At 45.9% G+C, this 17,568-nt stretch overlaps 1 protein-coding gene across 6 annotated transcripts in view; it reads left to right on the top strand.

Moving 5' to 3' along the window:
- Positions 1-17,568, top strand: part of EPS15 (epidermal growth factor receptor pathway substrate 15) — a 215,068-nt gene that overhangs the window by 72,651 nt on the left and 124,849 nt on the right. For 4 of the 6 annotated variants that reach the window (XM_077450253.1, XM_077450255.1, XM_077450258.1 and 1 more), the window contains exons 10-12: positions 8,833-8,978; positions 13,330-13,486; positions 16,156-16,215. In XM_077450253.1, the coding sequence (XP_077306379.1) occupies positions 8,833-8,978; positions 13,330-13,486; positions 16,156-16,215 (363 nt within the window). The remainder of the gene's footprint in view (positions 1-8,832; positions 8,979-13,329; positions 13,487-16,155; positions 16,216-17,568) is intronic. The other 2 variants (XM_077450256.1, XM_077450257.1) reach the window with 1 other exon arrangement.

Here is a 17,568-nt window from a genome sequence, read left to right on the forward strand (position 1 = left end):
GTTCCCAGTTCATCCGGTCATCTCTGAGGCCATTAGGAAAGAATGGCAGGATCCAGAGAAAAAGCTATTTTTCTCCAAAGCCCACAAAAGGCGTTTTCCTTTTGAGGAGGACCCTGCAGCAGTGTGGAACAAGGCGCCCAGACTGGATGCCGCCTTCTCCCAGGTCTCAAGGTCCACGGATCTGTCCTTTGAAGACATGGGAGTTTTGAAGGATCCGATGGACAAACGCATGGATCTTTTGCTCAAGAGATCATGGCACTGGGGGTGGGCTGCGGCAGTTGCTTATATTGCAGATGCCTCAGCTGAGGCAATTAAGATGTCAGCCAGGTCAGCAGCTCTAACTATTGCTGCAAGAAGAGCCTTATGGCTTAAAACCTGGCCTGGTGATTCGGCATCAAAGAACAAGCTGTGTGGGTTACCCTTTTCAGGGGACCTTCCCTTCAGCCCTGACCTCGATAATATTCTTGACAGGACAGCCGATAAAAAGAGATCCTTCCTGGTCAAAAAGAAAAAGCAGGTACCAAAACGTATTTTTCGACCTCGAAAAACTCAGGATCAGGACAGCAAATTGCAGGGGAGAAGGAAAAATTGGTCCGCCCCGAAGCCGAAAGGTAGAGGCGGAATTCTCTTCCGTCCTCCTACACAGGCCAAAAAATCTCAATGACTCGTCTCTGCGGGTGGACGGAAGACTACAAGAATTTCTTCCGCTGTGGTCAGGGATAACTTTAAATCAGTTTGTTCTGACCACTCTCGCGCAGGGTTACACACTCGAGTTTGCCAACAACCCCCCAAAAAGGTTCCTGATTACAAACACCCCGCGGGACTCGGTAAGGGCCCTGGCCATGAAGTCCTCTCTAGAGGAACTGATGCAGCAGGGTGTAGTGGTACAGGTGCCCCTGCAAGAACAGCAGGAGGGGTTTTATTCCAATGTTTTCCTAGTAAAAAAAATGACAGGAAAATTTCGGTTGATTCTCAACCTAAAACCGTTACACGAGTCCATCAGGTACAGAAAGTTCAAGATGGACTAAATTTTTTCAGTCAGGAATCTGTTGACGCCAGGATGTTTTGTGGCGTCAGTGGATTTAAAGGATGCATACCTACATGTTCCGATATCTCCCCAGTCTCAGAAGTTCCTCAGGCTGGCGGTGAGGTTGGGGGGTGTGGTTCATCATCTCCAGTTCAGGGCCTTACCCTTCGGTCTGTCATCATCTCCCCGAATTTTTACCAAAGTAATGACAGAAGCTTTAGCTCCGCTGCGACTTCAGGGATTCGCAGTTATTCCTTATTTAGACGATCTGCTGTTTTTCGCCCCATCCAGCGAGGAATTGCAGATCAATCTAGGCAAAGCTCGCAGCCATCTGGAGGCTCTGGGGTGGATTTTGAACCTCCCAAAAGTCGTCCCTAAACCCATCCCAGGAGATTCGGTTTTTAGGGTATCTAATAAATTCGGTGGATCAAAAAATCTTCCTTCCCTTAGACAAAAAGGACAGGATTTCCGGTGCAGTGTCTTTACTGCAGACCAGCCAAAATCTGACAGTAAGACAGGTTATGTCAGCTTTGGGGGTTCTAACCTCAACAATGCCGGCAGTCCAGTGGGCAAGAATGCATTTCAGGTGTCTGCAGGCTTTTCTTCTAAAATCTTGGGATCACACAGTGGCATCCCTAGAGGCAGAGGTAAGAGTGCCAACCCAGGTAAAAAGGTCCCTATGGTGGTGGAAAAGACAGGATGTCTTATCAGAAGGGTTAGTCTGGGCTTTTCCAGTCGAGAAAAGACTAACAACCAACGCCAGTTCCTGGCGTTGGGGAGCCCATCTAGGAACACGTTTTACTCAGGGATCCTGGGCCAAAGAGGAGGCAGTAAGGTCCTCAAACTGGAGGGAGCTCAAGGCGATTGCCTTGGCTCTGGAATTGTTTGTCCAGGAGCTTCAGTCCCATCACGTTCAGGTCCTAACAGACAATGCCACGGCGGTGGCTTATTTAAACAGGCAGGGGGGTACAAGAAGCAGGTCGCTTCAAGTACTGGCCATGGAGATCCTTCGGTGGGCGGAAAAACATTTGTTATCTCTATCAGCAGTCCACCTAAAAGGGGATCTAAACAGGTTAGCGGACTTCCTAAGCAGAAACGCTATTCGGGAAGCGGAATGGTCTCTAAACCTGGAGGTATTCGCAATGATTGCCGGGAAATGGGGGCTACCAGAGGTGGACCTGTTCGCCTCAAAGGAGAACGCCCAGGTTCCCCAGTTCTTTTCCCTGGACAGTCGCGATGTGTCGCTGGGCACAGATGCGCTAGCATATCCATGGGAATTCCGTCTTTGCTACGCTTTTCCCCCATTTCAGTTAATCCCGTTAATTTTAAAGAAAATTCAGAAGGAAAAGGTGCCAGTTATTCTAATCACGCCCTTTTGGCCAAAGAGGGCCTGGTTTTCGACAGTTCTAGGTCTGGCAATCAAGCCTTGTTGGCATCTGCCCCTCAGGCACGATCTGTTGTTGCAGGGCCCAGTAAACCATCCAGGAGTGGCCAGTTTGGCCCTCACAGCCTGGTTTCTGAAAGGCAGCTCCTTAGGAGCAAGGGGTTTTCCAGCCGTTTGATCTCTACCCTTTTGGCAAGTAGGAAAAGGGTTACAGGGGCCATTTATTCTAAGATTTGGAAGCGTTATAAAACATGGTGTTTTTCAGCCGCCCAGGTGCCAGGGAGCCTTGTCTCCATCTTGGAGTTTTTACAAGATGGAGCAGACAAGGGACTAGCAGTTAGTACCCTGAAAGTGCAGGTAGCAGCTCTGACAGTGTTCTTGGAAAGATCTGTGGCCTCAGATCCGCTGGTGATCAGATTCTTTAGAGCCCTTAAAACAGGGGTTGACAAATTTGCTTGGAATCTAGGAGCCAGCTTAAAAAGTTAGGAGCCAGGTCCGTGACGGTGATCCGGACCTGTCCCTGGCCTGACATGGAGACGAGTGAGGGGAAGATAGCAGCGCCGTCGCCCCCCCCGTCTCCAAGTCATTGCCCATAGCTCTTAGAGGGACATTTTATTTATTTTTTTCAAATGACAATTTTTTTTTCAATTGCATTTTAGTGTAAATATGAGATCCGAGGTCTCTCTGACCCCAGATCTCATATTTAAGAGGACCTGTCATGCTTTTTCTATTACAAGGGATTTTTACATTCCTTGTAATAAGAATAAAAGTGACACAACATTTTTTTTAAAAGAACAGTGGAAAAAAAAAAAAGTTAAAATAAGCAGAAAAAATAATAATTTTTAAACGCGCCCTGTCCTGCCCGCATATAAAATCGGTGTTCGAACCACACATAGGAGGTAGCGCCGTGATCGGTAGAGCGAGAGCAATAATTCTAGCCCCAGACCTCCTCTGTAACTCAAAACGTGCAACCTGTAGAATTTTTTTAAACGTCGCCTATGGAGATTTTAAAGGGTAAAAGTTTGTCGCCATTCCATGAGCGGGTGCAATTTTGAAGCGTGACATGTTGGGTATCAATTTACTCGGCGTAACATTATCTTTCACAATATAAAAAAAAGGCTAACTTTACTGTTGTCTTATTTTTTTATTAACTAAATTATTTTTCCCAACAAAAGTGTGCTTGTAAGTCCGCTGCACAAATACGGTGTGACAGACAGTATTGCAACAACCACCATTTTATTCTCTAGGGTGTTAGAATAAAAAATATATATAATGTTTAGGGGGTTATAAATAAAGGGAAGAAGATGCAGGTAATATAAAACAGGCAGAGGAAACTTTGCAGAGGAAATTAGCATTGCTGGTTTGTCATACCAACAACGACCACAAGAGGGCGCCAGATTCCATAAGGAATCATAGGACCGCAGAAGGCCTCAAAGCCGCGGCCTAAATTTTCGGCCGCCGGCGGAACGGCCCGACGCGATCACGCTGGGGGGGTCCACAGAGACAGGATACCCCCAGCTGTGCTGCCCCAGGCGCGAGGTCGCTATTTCTAGTCGCCAATGCGACCTGGCGACCGGGTTTTGTCGAGCCCTGCCTTAAAAGGTCTAGGCCAGCACCTATTAAGGTTTTTCCTAGATGGGATTTGTCGGTAGTCCTACAATCTCTAACAAGGGGTCCTTTTGAGCCCCTTGAGGAGGCGCCCCTTAGGTTTCTCACATTAAAGACCGTTTTTCTGATTGCCATTGTCTCTGCACGCAGGATCAGTGAGCTAAATGCTCTGTCAGTTAAAGAACCGTATCTATCCATTTTTCCTGACAGTTATTCTTAGAACAGATGCAAAATTCTTACCGAAGGTAGCTTCAGTTCAGAACCGTATACAGGACATAGTACTTCCAACCTTTTGCGTTAACCCCAAAGGAGATAAGGAGACTCTTTTCCATATGTTGGACGTCAGGAGGACTCTGTTGAGTTATTTAGAAAGGACGGAGTCCTTCAGACGTTCAGATTCACTGTTTGTACTTTTCTCAGGAAGTAAAAAGGGTTTCCAAGCTTCTAAAGTTACTTTAGCTAGATGGCTGAAATTATCTATCTCGGAGGCATATTCCCAGGCAGGATTATCCCCTCCAGCAGGAATTTGTGCACACTCAACCAGGGCTCTGGCGTCTACATGGGCAGAGAGAGCTGGTGCCACCCCTGAGCAGATCTGCAAGGCGGCGACATGGTCGAGTTTTCACACATTTGTGAAACATTATAGACTGGACCTCATTTCGGCCAGCGATCAGGCGTTTGGCAGAAAGATCCTTCAAGTTGTTGTCCCGCCCTAAGGGGTAAGTCTCTGTTATCCTCTCAGGTGCTGTCCTGAAAGACGCCTTGGGAAAGACCAAGTTATACTTACCGGTAACTTGTTTTCCAGAAGTCTTTCAGGACAGCAACATCCCGCCCTATGGTATTGTATTATGCTACGCTGTGACTAACGTATATGTTTATGTGTTCCAGCCGGGGCCGGAGGTTCTCTTCTACAACTGAGGTGTGGTAGGGAGGTGCCTCCCTTTAAAGTCTGGAGGAAGAAGGTGTTTCCTAACGAGGAGGGAGGAGTCGCTATCTCTCAGGTGCTGTCCTGAAAGACTTCTGGAAAACAAGTTACCAGTAAGGCCGCGTACACACGGGCGGACTGTTCGCCCAACTTTGTCCGTCCAACAGTTTCGGCAAACAGTCCGCTCAAAATTAGCATGGACGGACATGGCCACACACGACGAACGAACAGTTTGCTGAAACCGTGCGCGATGACGTGAACGGCACGTACGACGGGACGAAAAATACGACGTCCTATACACTGCATTATAACTTTCGGCGTGAAAATCCTTTCTGAGCATGCGCGCAACTTTGTTTGACGAACAAGCCTACACACGAGCGGACTGTTCGCTGAAACAAGGTTTCAGCGGACAGTTTTACGGAATTTCCGAAAAACCTTGTCCGTCAAACTGTCCGCTGAAACTGTCCGCTGAAAGCCCACACACGAGCGGACTGTCCGCCCAAACACTGTTCAGCGGACAAAGTTGGGCGAACAGTCCGCGCGTGTGTACGCGGCCTAAGGCCGCGTACACACGCGCGGACTGTTTGCCCAACCTTGTTCGTCAAACAGTTTCGGCAAACAGTCCGCTCAAAATTTGCATGAGCGTACTTGCCCACACACGAGCGGACTGTTTGACGAACAAGGTTGGGCAAACAGTTCGCTCAACTTTTGAAATGAACGGACTCGCCCACGTAAGGAGGAGGCAAATCCGCCCATTTCGAGCGCGTGTACAGGTAGGCGGGGCCCGCGAAGGAGACGTCGCGGGCTCCGCCGCCTGGAATGGGCTTAAAGGGGAACCCCAACGCCGAAAAAAATCGGCGTGGGGGTTCCCCCCAAGTCCACACCAGACCCTTGTCCGAGCACGCTACCCGGCCGGCCAGGAAAGGGGGGCGAGCGAGCGCGCCCCCCCTCCTGAGCCGTACCAGGCCGCGTGCCCTCAACATGGGGGGGTGCCTTGGGGAAGGGGGGGCCGCGCGGCCCCCCCCACCCCAAAGCACCTTGTCCCCATGTTGATGAGGACAAGGGCCTCTTCCCGACAACCCTGGCCATTGGTTGTCGGGGTCTGCGGGCGGGGGGCTTATCGGAATCCGGGAGCCCCCTTTAAGAAGGGGGCCCCCGGATACCGGCCCCCCACCCTATGTGAATGAGTATGGGGTACAATGTACCCCTACCCATTCACCTGTGAAATAAAGTACAAAAAAAAACACAACACATGGAAAAAGTATTTTATTGCACAGCTCCGGGGGTCTTCCGTCTTCGGGGGTCTTCTCGCCGGACTCCTCCGCTATGTGTGTGTAGCTCTTTTACTAGCGGAGGAGTCCGGCTTTCTTCCTCCCCGCCGCCGGCCTCTTCTCCCGACTTCGGGGGTCTTGTCCCCCTCTTCGGTTCTTCTGCCGGGCCACCGCGCCGCCTTGTAGCTCTTTTACAGGCGGTGGCCCGGTCTTCTGTCGCCGCTGTCGTCGTCGCCGCCGCCTTCCGTTCTTGTTCTTCTTCTTGTTCTTCTTCTTCTCCTGGAGATGTTGACTCGACGATCTCTCCGGCCGGAATGCCAGAGCCGCGCTGTGCGGTCACTTATATAGTGACAATGGGGCGGTGTCACATGGTATATGTCACATGGGTTGGTCACATGGTGACCCCGCCCCCTTACGATGTCATAGTCCCCATGTGACATCAACCCATGTGACCAACCCATGTGACATATACCATGTGACACCGCCCCATTGTCACTATATAAGTGGCAGCGGAGCGTGTCCCTGGCATTCCGGCCGGAGAGCTCGTCGAGTCAACATCTCCAGGAGAAGAAGAAGAAGAACAAGAAGAAGAACAAGAACGGAAGGTGGCGGCGGCGGCGACGGCGACGACGACAGCGGCGACAGAAGACCGGGCCACCGCCTGTAAAAGAGCTACAAGAAGGCGCGGTGGCCCGGCAGAAGAACCGAAGGCGGCGACAGAAGAACGGAAGACGGCGACAGAAGACCGGGCCACCGGACCAGGCGCGGTGGCCCGGCAGAAGAACCGAAGGCGGCGACAGAAGAACGGAAGACGGCGACAGAAGACCGGGCCACCGGACCAGGCGCGGTGGCCCGGCAGAAGAACCGAAGAGGGGGACAAGACCCCCGAAGTCGGGAGAAGAGGCCGGCGGCGGGGAGGAAGAAAGCCGGACTCCTCCGCTAGTAAAAGAGCTACACACACATAGCGGAGGAGTCCGGCGAGAAGACCCCCGAAGACGGAAGACCCCCGGAGCTGTGCAATAAAATACTTTTTCCATGTGTTGTGTTTTTTTTTGTACTTTATTTCACAGGTGAATGGGTAGGGGTACATTGTACCCCATACTCATTCACATAGGGTGGGGGGCCGGTATCCGGGGGCCCCCTTCTTAAAGGGGGCTCCCGGATTCCGATAAGCCCCCCGCCCGCAGACCCCGACAACCAACGGCCAGGGTTGTCGGGAAGAGGCCCTTGTCCTCATCAACATGGGGACAAGGTGCTTTGGGGTGGGGGGGGCCGCGCGGCCCCCCCTTCCCCAAGGCACCCCCCCATGTTGAGGGCACGCGGCCTGGTACGGCTCAGGAGGGGGGGCGCGCTCGCTCGCCCCCCTTTCCTGGCCGGCCGGGTAGCGTGCTCGGACAAGGGTCTGGTGTGGACTTGGGGGGAACCCCCACGCCGATTTTTTTCGGCGTTGGGGTTCCCCTTTAAGCCCATTCCAGGCGGCGGAGCCCGCGACGTCTCCTTCGCGGGCCCCGCCTACCTGTACACGCGCTCGAAATGGGCGGACTTTCCGAGCGGGAACAGTCCGCTCATTTCGAAAGTACAGCGGACAGGCCCACACACGGGCGGACTGTTCGCTCAAACACAGTTTCAGCGGACAGTTTTTCGGAATTTCCGAAAGACTTTGTCCGTCCAACTGTCCGCTGAAACTGTCCGCTGAAAGCCCACACACGAGCGGACTGTCCGCCCAAACACTGTTCAGCGGACAAGGTTGGGCGAACAGTCCGCCCGTGTGTACGCGGCCTTAGTCTAACTTGGTCTTTTCCTTTACTCCTCTTTTAAAGAAAAAAATAATCCCCTGCAAGGCAATGTCACAATGTGCTAGGACGCAGCGCACACTAAGAAAGGTGCCTACTACAGTGTTTTTCAGCTTCCAAAGGGCATCACCCAGTTAAGGTGCATGCATACTTACATCGGTCCAAGCTGGACTAATGTAAGTATAGAAAATAGTCCATACCTAAACTTCAGCTTTAAGCTTCAAAACGATTGTCCTATTTCTGCTATAGAAGCCTGTTCATTTAGTTATTACTTTGTTTTAAGGTACGAATTCTGCTATTTTCAGTTTTTTTTTTTTTTTTTAATCAGGACTTGATTCAAAACACAGGAAAGGTATTTAAATTAAAGTTGCTTTTAATGTTGCATGTTAAAGCTTACACTACAGAAAATGTACAAGAACAATAGAAAAACCTACAAATTGCAGTAGTAATTAAAACTAAGTAAAAATATAGCTACAATGAGAACTTTGTAGGTAAATAGGAGACTTTAATAAAGAAAAAAAAAAACAGGTTTCATGCCCTGCCAGACACAAAGCACTAAGTCTCAGGGATGGATGGACAGAAATTTACATTTTTTTGGGAAGGTAGCATTCATAGAATACAAAGCTCCCTGTGAATCGCTCAGCCCAGGTGTAAGAAGGGAACTTCCCATCTTACTGCTGACAGTGCTCTAGTTGATTTTATGGTATTCCGAAAGTTAACATGAAGTGTGATTCATTTTTTGCTCTTAAAAAAAAATCAACTTTGTTCTTTAGGATAGAGTTGTGTAAAACATTGCTTCTGACTGTCTTTATTTTTATTTACAGTGGGTTGTGTCACCTATAGAGAAAACAAAATACGAAGATATTTTCATGAAACTTGACAAAGACCAGGATGGCCTGGTGTCCGGTCTGGAGGTCAGAGAGATCTTCCTTAAGACTGGGTTGCCCTCAGGACTTCTTGCCCACATCTGGTAAGCACAGTAGGGTACCTGCCATACAGTATATAAAAAGATGATCAGTCATAGATAATCATATTCAATAGAAATATACGCTCGCCAGACACTTTATTAGGTACACCTTGCTAGTGCCGGGTTGGACCTCTTTTTGCCCAGAACTGCCTTAATTCTTTGTGGCATAGATTCAACGAGGTGTTGGAAACATTCCTCATAATTTTTGGTCCATATTGACATGATCGCATCATGCAGTTGCTGCAGATTTGACAGCTGCACATCCATGATGAGACTCTTCTGTTCCACCACATCCCAAAGGTGCTCTACTGGATTGAGATCTGGTGACACTGGAGGCCATTGGAGTACAGAGACCTCATTGTCATGTTCAAGAAGCCAGTGGTGAGATGATTTGAGCTTTGCGACCTGGTGCATTATCCTGCTGAAAGGAGCCATCAGAAGATGGGGACACTGTAGTCATAAAGGGGATGGACATGGTCAGCAACAATACTCAGGTAGGCCGTGGCGTTTAATGCTCAATTGATATTAAGGGGCCCAAAGTGTGCCAAGAAAATATCTCTCTCACCATTACACCACCACCGGTCTGAACCCCTGAGCCTGTACGCATTGTAGCCTCAGTTTCTTGTCCTTAGCTGACATGAGTGGCACCCATTGTGATCTGCATTAACCTTCAATGTGTTGTGCATTCAGAGGTGGTATTCTGCATACGTTGGTTGTAACAAGTGGTTGTTTAAGGTTACTGTTGCCCATGTCTGTCTGCCTATTCCCCTCTGATATCAACAAGGCATTTTCATCCACACATCTGCCAGCTCACTGGATAGTGCCTCTTTTTCGGACCATTTTCTGTAAACCCTAGAGATGGTTGTGCGTGAAAATCCCAGTGGATCAGCAGTTTTTGAAATACCCAGACCAGCTCGTTTGGCACCAACACCCGTGCCATGTTCAAAGTGACTAAGATCCCCTTTCTTCCCCATTCTGATACTCTGAACTTCAGCAAGTTGTCTTTACAATGTCTAGATGCCTAAATGCATTGAGTTGCTCCTGTGTGATTGACGGATTGAACAGGTGTACCTAATAAAGTGACTGGTGAGTGTATGTAGTCCTATTTATTTGATTCCTTTTGGAGACTTAAAAAATACAATAGGAATAATTAAATCCTGTGGCTAAATCATTCTCTCAATAGTGAGAAGTTTTCCCTCAGCTCAGAGGGGTTTGTTTATAAATCGCAGCTCCAGCATGATGCTGCAGTAGCGCATTAGAAATGTCTACTAGTGATATGTATCCTGTGCTGAGTTTTCCCTAAAGTGATATTCCCACCTTCTTTAAAATTGCATTTGTGAAGCTGCTACACAATCAATTTTGTAATGTCATTAAAAATGACCACGCAGTTGCAATCTCCAATCCACTAGGGTTTTGTAAAACGTCAGATGTTGCTTTGTAAACATACAACATCATGGGCATTCTGCTAGAATAGTGGTCTCCAAACTGCAGCCTGGGGGCCAGATGTGGCCCTTTGCTTGCCTGTATCCGGGCCCTTGGATCACTATTCCTCTCACTGATATGAGACACTATTCTGCCATCTGACACCAAAAACAGGACACCATTTCTCCCACGACACCAATAATGGGGGCACTATGCTTCCCTAGGATACCAATAATGGGGGCACTATGCTTCCCTAGGATACCAATAATGGGGCACCGTTCCTCCCACCCAATACCAAATGTGGCGATGTTTACTCATAGTGATGCCAAGACAGTTGCTACTCCTGCTGGCCACAGTCCAGCCCTCCTAAAGTCTGAAGGACAATAAACTGGCCCTTTGTTTAAAACATTTGGAGACCCCTGTGCTAGAAGATTGTTTTAGACACATGGACTTTTTAGTCCACAATTTCATAAAAATGAATACATTTTATTGATACGCAAACTTTAAAATCTTGTAACAAAATAAAAATGAAGACATAGATCATATTAAGACAGCACCCCTTAGATTTGTGGATTCTATATACTGTTTCTGTAAACTGAAATGTAATTTCCTGCAGTTGTAATTGGCACACCACACTTCATAGCAGTTTTCTCACTATCTGCTATAATTACTGGGACTGATCTTGTGTTTATAGCAGGCAGACCCACCAATTAAATTAGGTTTTCTTAACTAGGGTTCCTCCAGAGTTTGCTAGGGGTTACTTGTCCAATGAACAATCTCTGCCTCTCAGTTAAGTTCCCACTGTCTCCATTGATATTCAGTTATCTTCAAGGGGGTAATTCTTCCCAATGCCCACAAGCATAAGGTGCATTTGCCTCACTGACCATCACCCTAATGTATCATGAGTTGTTGCTATAGTCACTCTTAACGGGTGTTCTCTGAGACCGGAAAGTTATTTTCTGTCCTAAAGACTCAGGAGGTGACTGCAATGCATGTGTCTGTTTTACCAGAACTTAAGCAAGTAAAACTCTGCAACTTAGATAAAACTCCTTGAAATATTTTTAAAGCTGCTCTCTGAGCAGCTTTAAATTGGCTTTTTGGCAGTTGTTAACCTTTGTCCTTTTTGTCGTTTTTTTTTTTTTTTTTAATTATCAGCACTACCGTGCATTCCTCTCCAAACTTCACACTTGATTCTCTGTTTGTGTGGCATTTCCTCTGCAGGGAGACCTACATTTGTGAACATTTTGGCCACTTCAATGACCCTGTGTAGTTCTCTGTGTGATCACGCTCCTTCCTCCTGCAATGGATGCCCTTCCTCCCATCATCCTGATACTGCAGGATCAAAATGCAAACACACACACTCATATATAAACATACTATAAATGGGAACAGATGGGGTTTTGCTTGTTCTGGAGATGGTAATCTGGTAAATGTTTTAATTACAGGCTTATGAAAGTTCAGTGATGGCAAGTAATTGGAATTCCGTGAAAATCAGGCTAATAAATTATTTATTCTCGTTTTGTTACTATAGTACCGTCCTTTTTATTTTTTTGGTATGTGAATACTTTTGTTTTAAAGGAAAAGTTTACATTTAGGAACATTTAACATGTTCCTGCTCCTTACAGCCTCTCCCCGATCCCCCTTCCAATTGTGACAGGGGGCCCGTGAATCTTCTCCCTGCACCCACTGTTACACTTTGAAAAGAGTTCTGTGAATGAACTACATGTACGGGCAGCCTTTGCGACTGACAGCTTGTAGGTCTCAATAAACTATCAGGGTGTGATGAGAGCTCCAGCTAGTTCATTGATGGCTCCTGTCACTTAGTAACTGCCTGCCTGTGTGAGCTACAGGCAGGACAGCTACACAGACAGTCTGCAGGAGTCCTTGGATTGCACCTGCAATCTGTAGATCATGGGTGCAATGCTTTACAGGCTCCTAAAAAAGAAAAATAATAACACAGTAAAACCTTGGTTTGAGAGCGTTTTGCAAGACAAGCAAACGTTTGAAATAAATTTTGACTTGATATTCAAGCGATGTCTTAATATACAAGTAGCATCATGTCACAACTGAGTATAAAGGAGAAGAGAGGCGCAATCTAAGTGTAGCAATATGGTTACATTTAATGAAGGTATAGCATTTAGCAAGTCACAAGGTTGATCATTAAAACAGGCACATCTAAGTAGGCATCCGGAGTAAAACTGTCCACATAGACCGTCCTCTGCACCACCATTGATGTCATCCCTTCCATGAGCGCTTCAAGCCTCGCTTTCAGATTGCTTTACTGCAGGGTAGTCTTCCTGGTCAGGATTGCAGACTGACAGTGGTGAGAGCCGTCGGTGAGGAGGACAGTCTATGTTGACATCTTTACCCCGGATGCCTGCATACTTAGCTGTGTGTGTTTTAATCATCAACCGTGTAAGTGGCTAAATGTTGTACCTTCGTTAAATGTAACCATATTGCTACACTTAGAGGCGCCTCTCTTCTCTTTTCTACACTATAGCTCCTGTTAGATTTTGCTTCTAATCCTCTTGTGGAGGCTTCCATTTGTAAATGGACTTTTTATCATTACACAACCTGGTCACATTGCTATAATCTTTTTATATGGACTATAAACTGAAGGACTTATGAATAAATGGTTGTGGAACGAATCATTTGAGTTTCCATTATTTCTTATGGGTAAATTTGCTTTGCTATACAGGTGCTTTGGATTCCAAGCATGTTTCCGGAACAAATTATGATCGCAATCCAAGGTTTTACTGTAAATGCACATTTCTTTACCTGCCAAAAAGACAGTACTCAGTAATTTTTTTTTTTTCACAAGCTCTGCTGCTTTTTGATTGCTTTGACCATAGTCTGTATGGTTATACTGTCTTGTTTTGGTTATTGATTGAAACCTATTATTTTTTTTTATTTTTTTATTGTACTATTACAGGTCTTTGTGTGATACAAAAGACTGTGGAAAACTTACCAAAGAACAGTTTGCATTGGCCTTTCATTTTATCAACTTGAAGCTGCTGAAAGGTACTGATCCTCCTCAAGTCCTCACCTCTGAAATGATCCCACCATCTGAAAGAGCTGCCACACCTAAGGTAAGGCTCATAGAAATTCTCTTGTTTGTTATGTCCACTATTATTCCACATTGTAGCACCAATGTTCAAACGAACTGAAAAATACTGAAACAAAAACATCAATTGCAGCCACCTGTGCCCATCATATTTGGTGGTGGGATGGTAGCACAGGGATGGCTCCTGTGTGTGTTCCAACTCCTCCGTGCGTGTCTTCTTCCTGTGTTCCTTGGCGCCAATGGGGGCGCCAGTGCCCTCAGCCAATCAGGTGCCCAGTATTACATCTGGGCCTCCTGATTGGCTGAGAGGTGGTTCTGTGTTAGCAAAGCAAATGGATTACACTCGCAGGTCACCTTTTTTTGACGCCTATTAGAGCCTATGGCCTAATCAGGTTCTTCAGAAAGACCCCCCCTCGCCATAATTCAGATGCCCAGCACCCGAAAAGGAGCTGGATACATGAATAGGGGTGTCTGCAGCGGCCACAGTGCACAGAGGGGGTGGCTGGAGAGAGGGGATGGTGCCCAAGCGCCCCTAATGGACGCATCGCCACTGCTTGTGGGGACTGTTAATGTCTTGATCATTAGCATAGGGATCCATTTACAGCTGCCTGCTATTCTCTACAGCTGCATGTGGAATGCATTAAATATACAGCATTCTCTATGTGTTATAGTTTTCACAAGCAAATGTTGAACTTGCAGTTAGTACAACTGCAAGTTCAACAGCTGCAGTTGTACTCTCTGTCAGGAGAGTACAATTGCAACTGTATTCTCCGCCAGGCGCACACAATCGAGGCATTCAAGCAATTTTCTTTCCTGCAACCCATGGTTGCAGCAAAGCAAGTTGCATCATCTATGGCCTGCCCTAAGGTGCTGTTGATAGACATGTAAGATATATATATATATATATATATATATATATGTGTGTGTGTGTGTGTGTATGTATATATTTTTTTTTTTTTTTACATTTTTGGTATGAAAGTGGTTGACCATAGCCATTCAGTTTTATGATTACCTATGGCAGTCATATGCCATATTGTGTTATCTGAGATTCTAGTGGAAATTGGGTCTCTGGTATCTGAAACTAATAATGAGATATCACTCACTGCTCCTTCTCATGAGGCCATTTTTTGCAAGTTGGGTTCCCCAGTTATTTGATGCATCTTGTCTCATTGAAAAGCCTGGTACAATGTCTAGGCCTTGTATAGCCAGTTGGGCACAGTTAAAAACTTGGGTAGGGCTAGGGTTGCCACCTCATGCCTTTAAACCCAAACACACATGAATTACACAGGTTCTGAGGCTAATTAAATGCAGATAAGGCAACAAGTGAGTTTAATTACCACCTTAATCAGCCACAGAACCTGTGTAATCAATATGTGTTGGGGTTTAAAGGGATGAGGTGGCAACTCCAGGTAGGGCTATGTCACTGCTGGACTTTACCAGAGATAAGAAGTTAGCCTTTGGTTCAGTTTGCATGTAACCACACCAGCCACAGTAAAAAAAATTGACAACTGGTCAATTTGAAAGTACCAATGAATGTGCTAAATGGGACAAGAGGAGTTATTCGTTAAATGCTATATTTCACATTCTTCAGCCTTGTTAAAACATACCTTGCAGTAAAATGCAAGGATCACCAATAATGTCCAGGCTCCCTCCTCTTGTAATGATCACTGGCCAATAGTGTTTCTAAAATGTAGCTGAAAAGAAAAAAGTCAGATTTTATATTTTCCTTGCTCTGTGCTGTGCCTTAAAGTGGAGGTCCACCCTAAAGTGGACCTTCCGCTCATTGGAATCCTCCCCTACCTCCGGCGCCACAATTGGCACCTTTCAGGGGGGAGGGGGGTGCAGGTACCTGTACAGTACAGGTATCTGCACCCACTTCCGGCGTAGATTCTGCAGAAATGCCCCTTTCTGAAAGTCCCCCGCTGCCTGCTGGGAAACACACGGATTCCAGAGACAGCGGGGACCATCCTTATTGCGCAGCGCGACTCGCGCATGCGCAGTAGGGAACCGGGAAATGAAGCCGAAAGGCTCCACTTCCTGATTCCCATAACCAAGATGGCGGCGGCAGCACCCGAGAGACGATCGAGAGATCGGCTTCGGGTGCCAACATCGCGGGCGCGCTGGGTGGTTAAGTGTCCTTATTTTAAAAGTCAGCAGCTGCAGTATTTGTAGCTGCTGGCTTTAAAAAAAAAAAAAACGGCAGAACTCCCAGCGGACTCCCGCTTTAAGCCTCTAAGTGAGGGCAACTTTGCACTCCCTCCAGTGAGATCCTGGGGAAGACCGCAGCCCACATTTCACAAGAAGACAATCATGCAATAAACTAGTAAACTAGTAAATTAGTAAACTAATAAACGAGTATCTACTCATGAGATTTGGAGTACTTATCGTTCTCCCAGGAATTTTCCTGAAAGGAAGGTAATATCACACCCTATAATGTGGAGGACAGCACTAAGGCAAATTTTTAGTTTTCTTAACAGGTACATTTTGGAAATGATATCAGCCAGCAATATATAGGAGGGGAAGGCCCAGACATTATAAACAGACCTTGGGTGGTACTGAAAAGTCCACTTTGCTGATTTCTAGCGTGCATTGTTAAGACGTATTTGTAATTAGTGAGCTTGTGTATCTATACCCTTGTTTTTTTCATATAAACAAAATAAAATGTCTTCTAATTTATACTTCAAATTGCCTTAGAGAGCTGATCGTTTCCCGGTATGGAATGTACCTTATTCCTTTTCTCCAGGTCCTCTCTGTGTAAGTCAAGAGGGAGTTTGCATTCAATAACAGGCTGACTGCATTTTTTTTTTTAACTGTTTAACTTTGTTATGCATTGGATAAGGATGCTGCTGTGTAACAGAATACACAAAGTATATTAACATCCTACTTCCTCCTTTTGCTGTGAATATTTTTCTTGGAAAGTGTTTTAACACTTAACCCTTTCATACCTAAGCCTATTTCTGACATTTGTTGCTTACAAGCTAAAATCTTTATTTTTTTTCTAGAAAATTACTTATAAACCCCAAACATTATATATATATATATATATATATATATATATATAATATAATATAATTTTTAGCAGAGGCCCTAGAGAATAAAATGGTGATCATTGCAATATTTTATGTCAGTATTTGGTTTTTCAAACGCTCTTTTTTGGGAAATAAAGACACTTTAATAAAAAAAACAGTAAAGTTAGCCCAATTTTTTGTATAATGTGAAAGATGGTGTTAAGCCAAGTAAATGAATACCTAACATGTCATGCTTTTAAATTGCACACACTCGTGGAATGGTGACAAACTACGGTACCTAAGAATCTCCATTGGCGATGCTTTAAAAAAATGCAACAGTTACCAGGTTAGAGTCACAGAGGAGGTCTTTTTCTAGTTATTGCTCTCGCTCGAATGATTGCGGCAATACCTCACACATGTGATTTGAACACCGTTTACATATGCGGGCGTGACTTATGCATGCGGTTTCATTGCTGCGTGAGCTTGTGGGGACGCGCTTTAAAAAAAAATTATTTTTATTTTTAATTTTTTTTAATTTTTTTACATTCACTTTTAAAAAAAAAAATTCTGATCACTTTTATTGCTGTCACATCCCTTGTGACTGTAATAGGTGGTGAGAGGTACTCTTTATGGAGGGCCGTGGTTTCCAAAAGACCTTAAATCCCTCCTTTGCACTTAAAAGTATTCATATCACCATAAACAGCGATTCTGAATATTGTAATTTTTTTTAAATCCACGGTATTGACAGCCAAGTAAACCGGAAGTGATGTCGCTTCCGTGTTTTTACATTAAAACATTTAAAGCTGAGGCTGCATATGTGTGTACGGTCGGTGCTAAGGGGATAGTACAACTAAAGGCTCCAGTATGACTAAATGATTACCAAATGCAGTTACTATATAGTGCCCAGGTTTCCTAAAATAAAAGTAATTTTCTTTACCAACTGAGCAAAATTCGCCTTCATTTGTTTCTCACACACTCCCCCTCCCAGACACTGCAGCTCACCCATGGTAGAGTTTCAGTAACGGGCAATGTTAATCCAGAAGAAGTTGGTAGGACTGTGTGGGGCCAGGTGCTGACTGACAACCTACAGGCTATGAAG

Source organism: Lithobates pipiens, unplaced genomic scaffold (assembly GCF_037356315.1).
Source record: "Lithobates pipiens isolate NorthernLeopardFrog02 unplaced genomic scaffold, aLitPip1_a1.2 Scaffold_23, whole genome shotgun sequence".
NCBI lineage: Eukaryota > Metazoa > Chordata > Amphibia > Anura > Ranidae > Lithobates > Lithobates pipiens.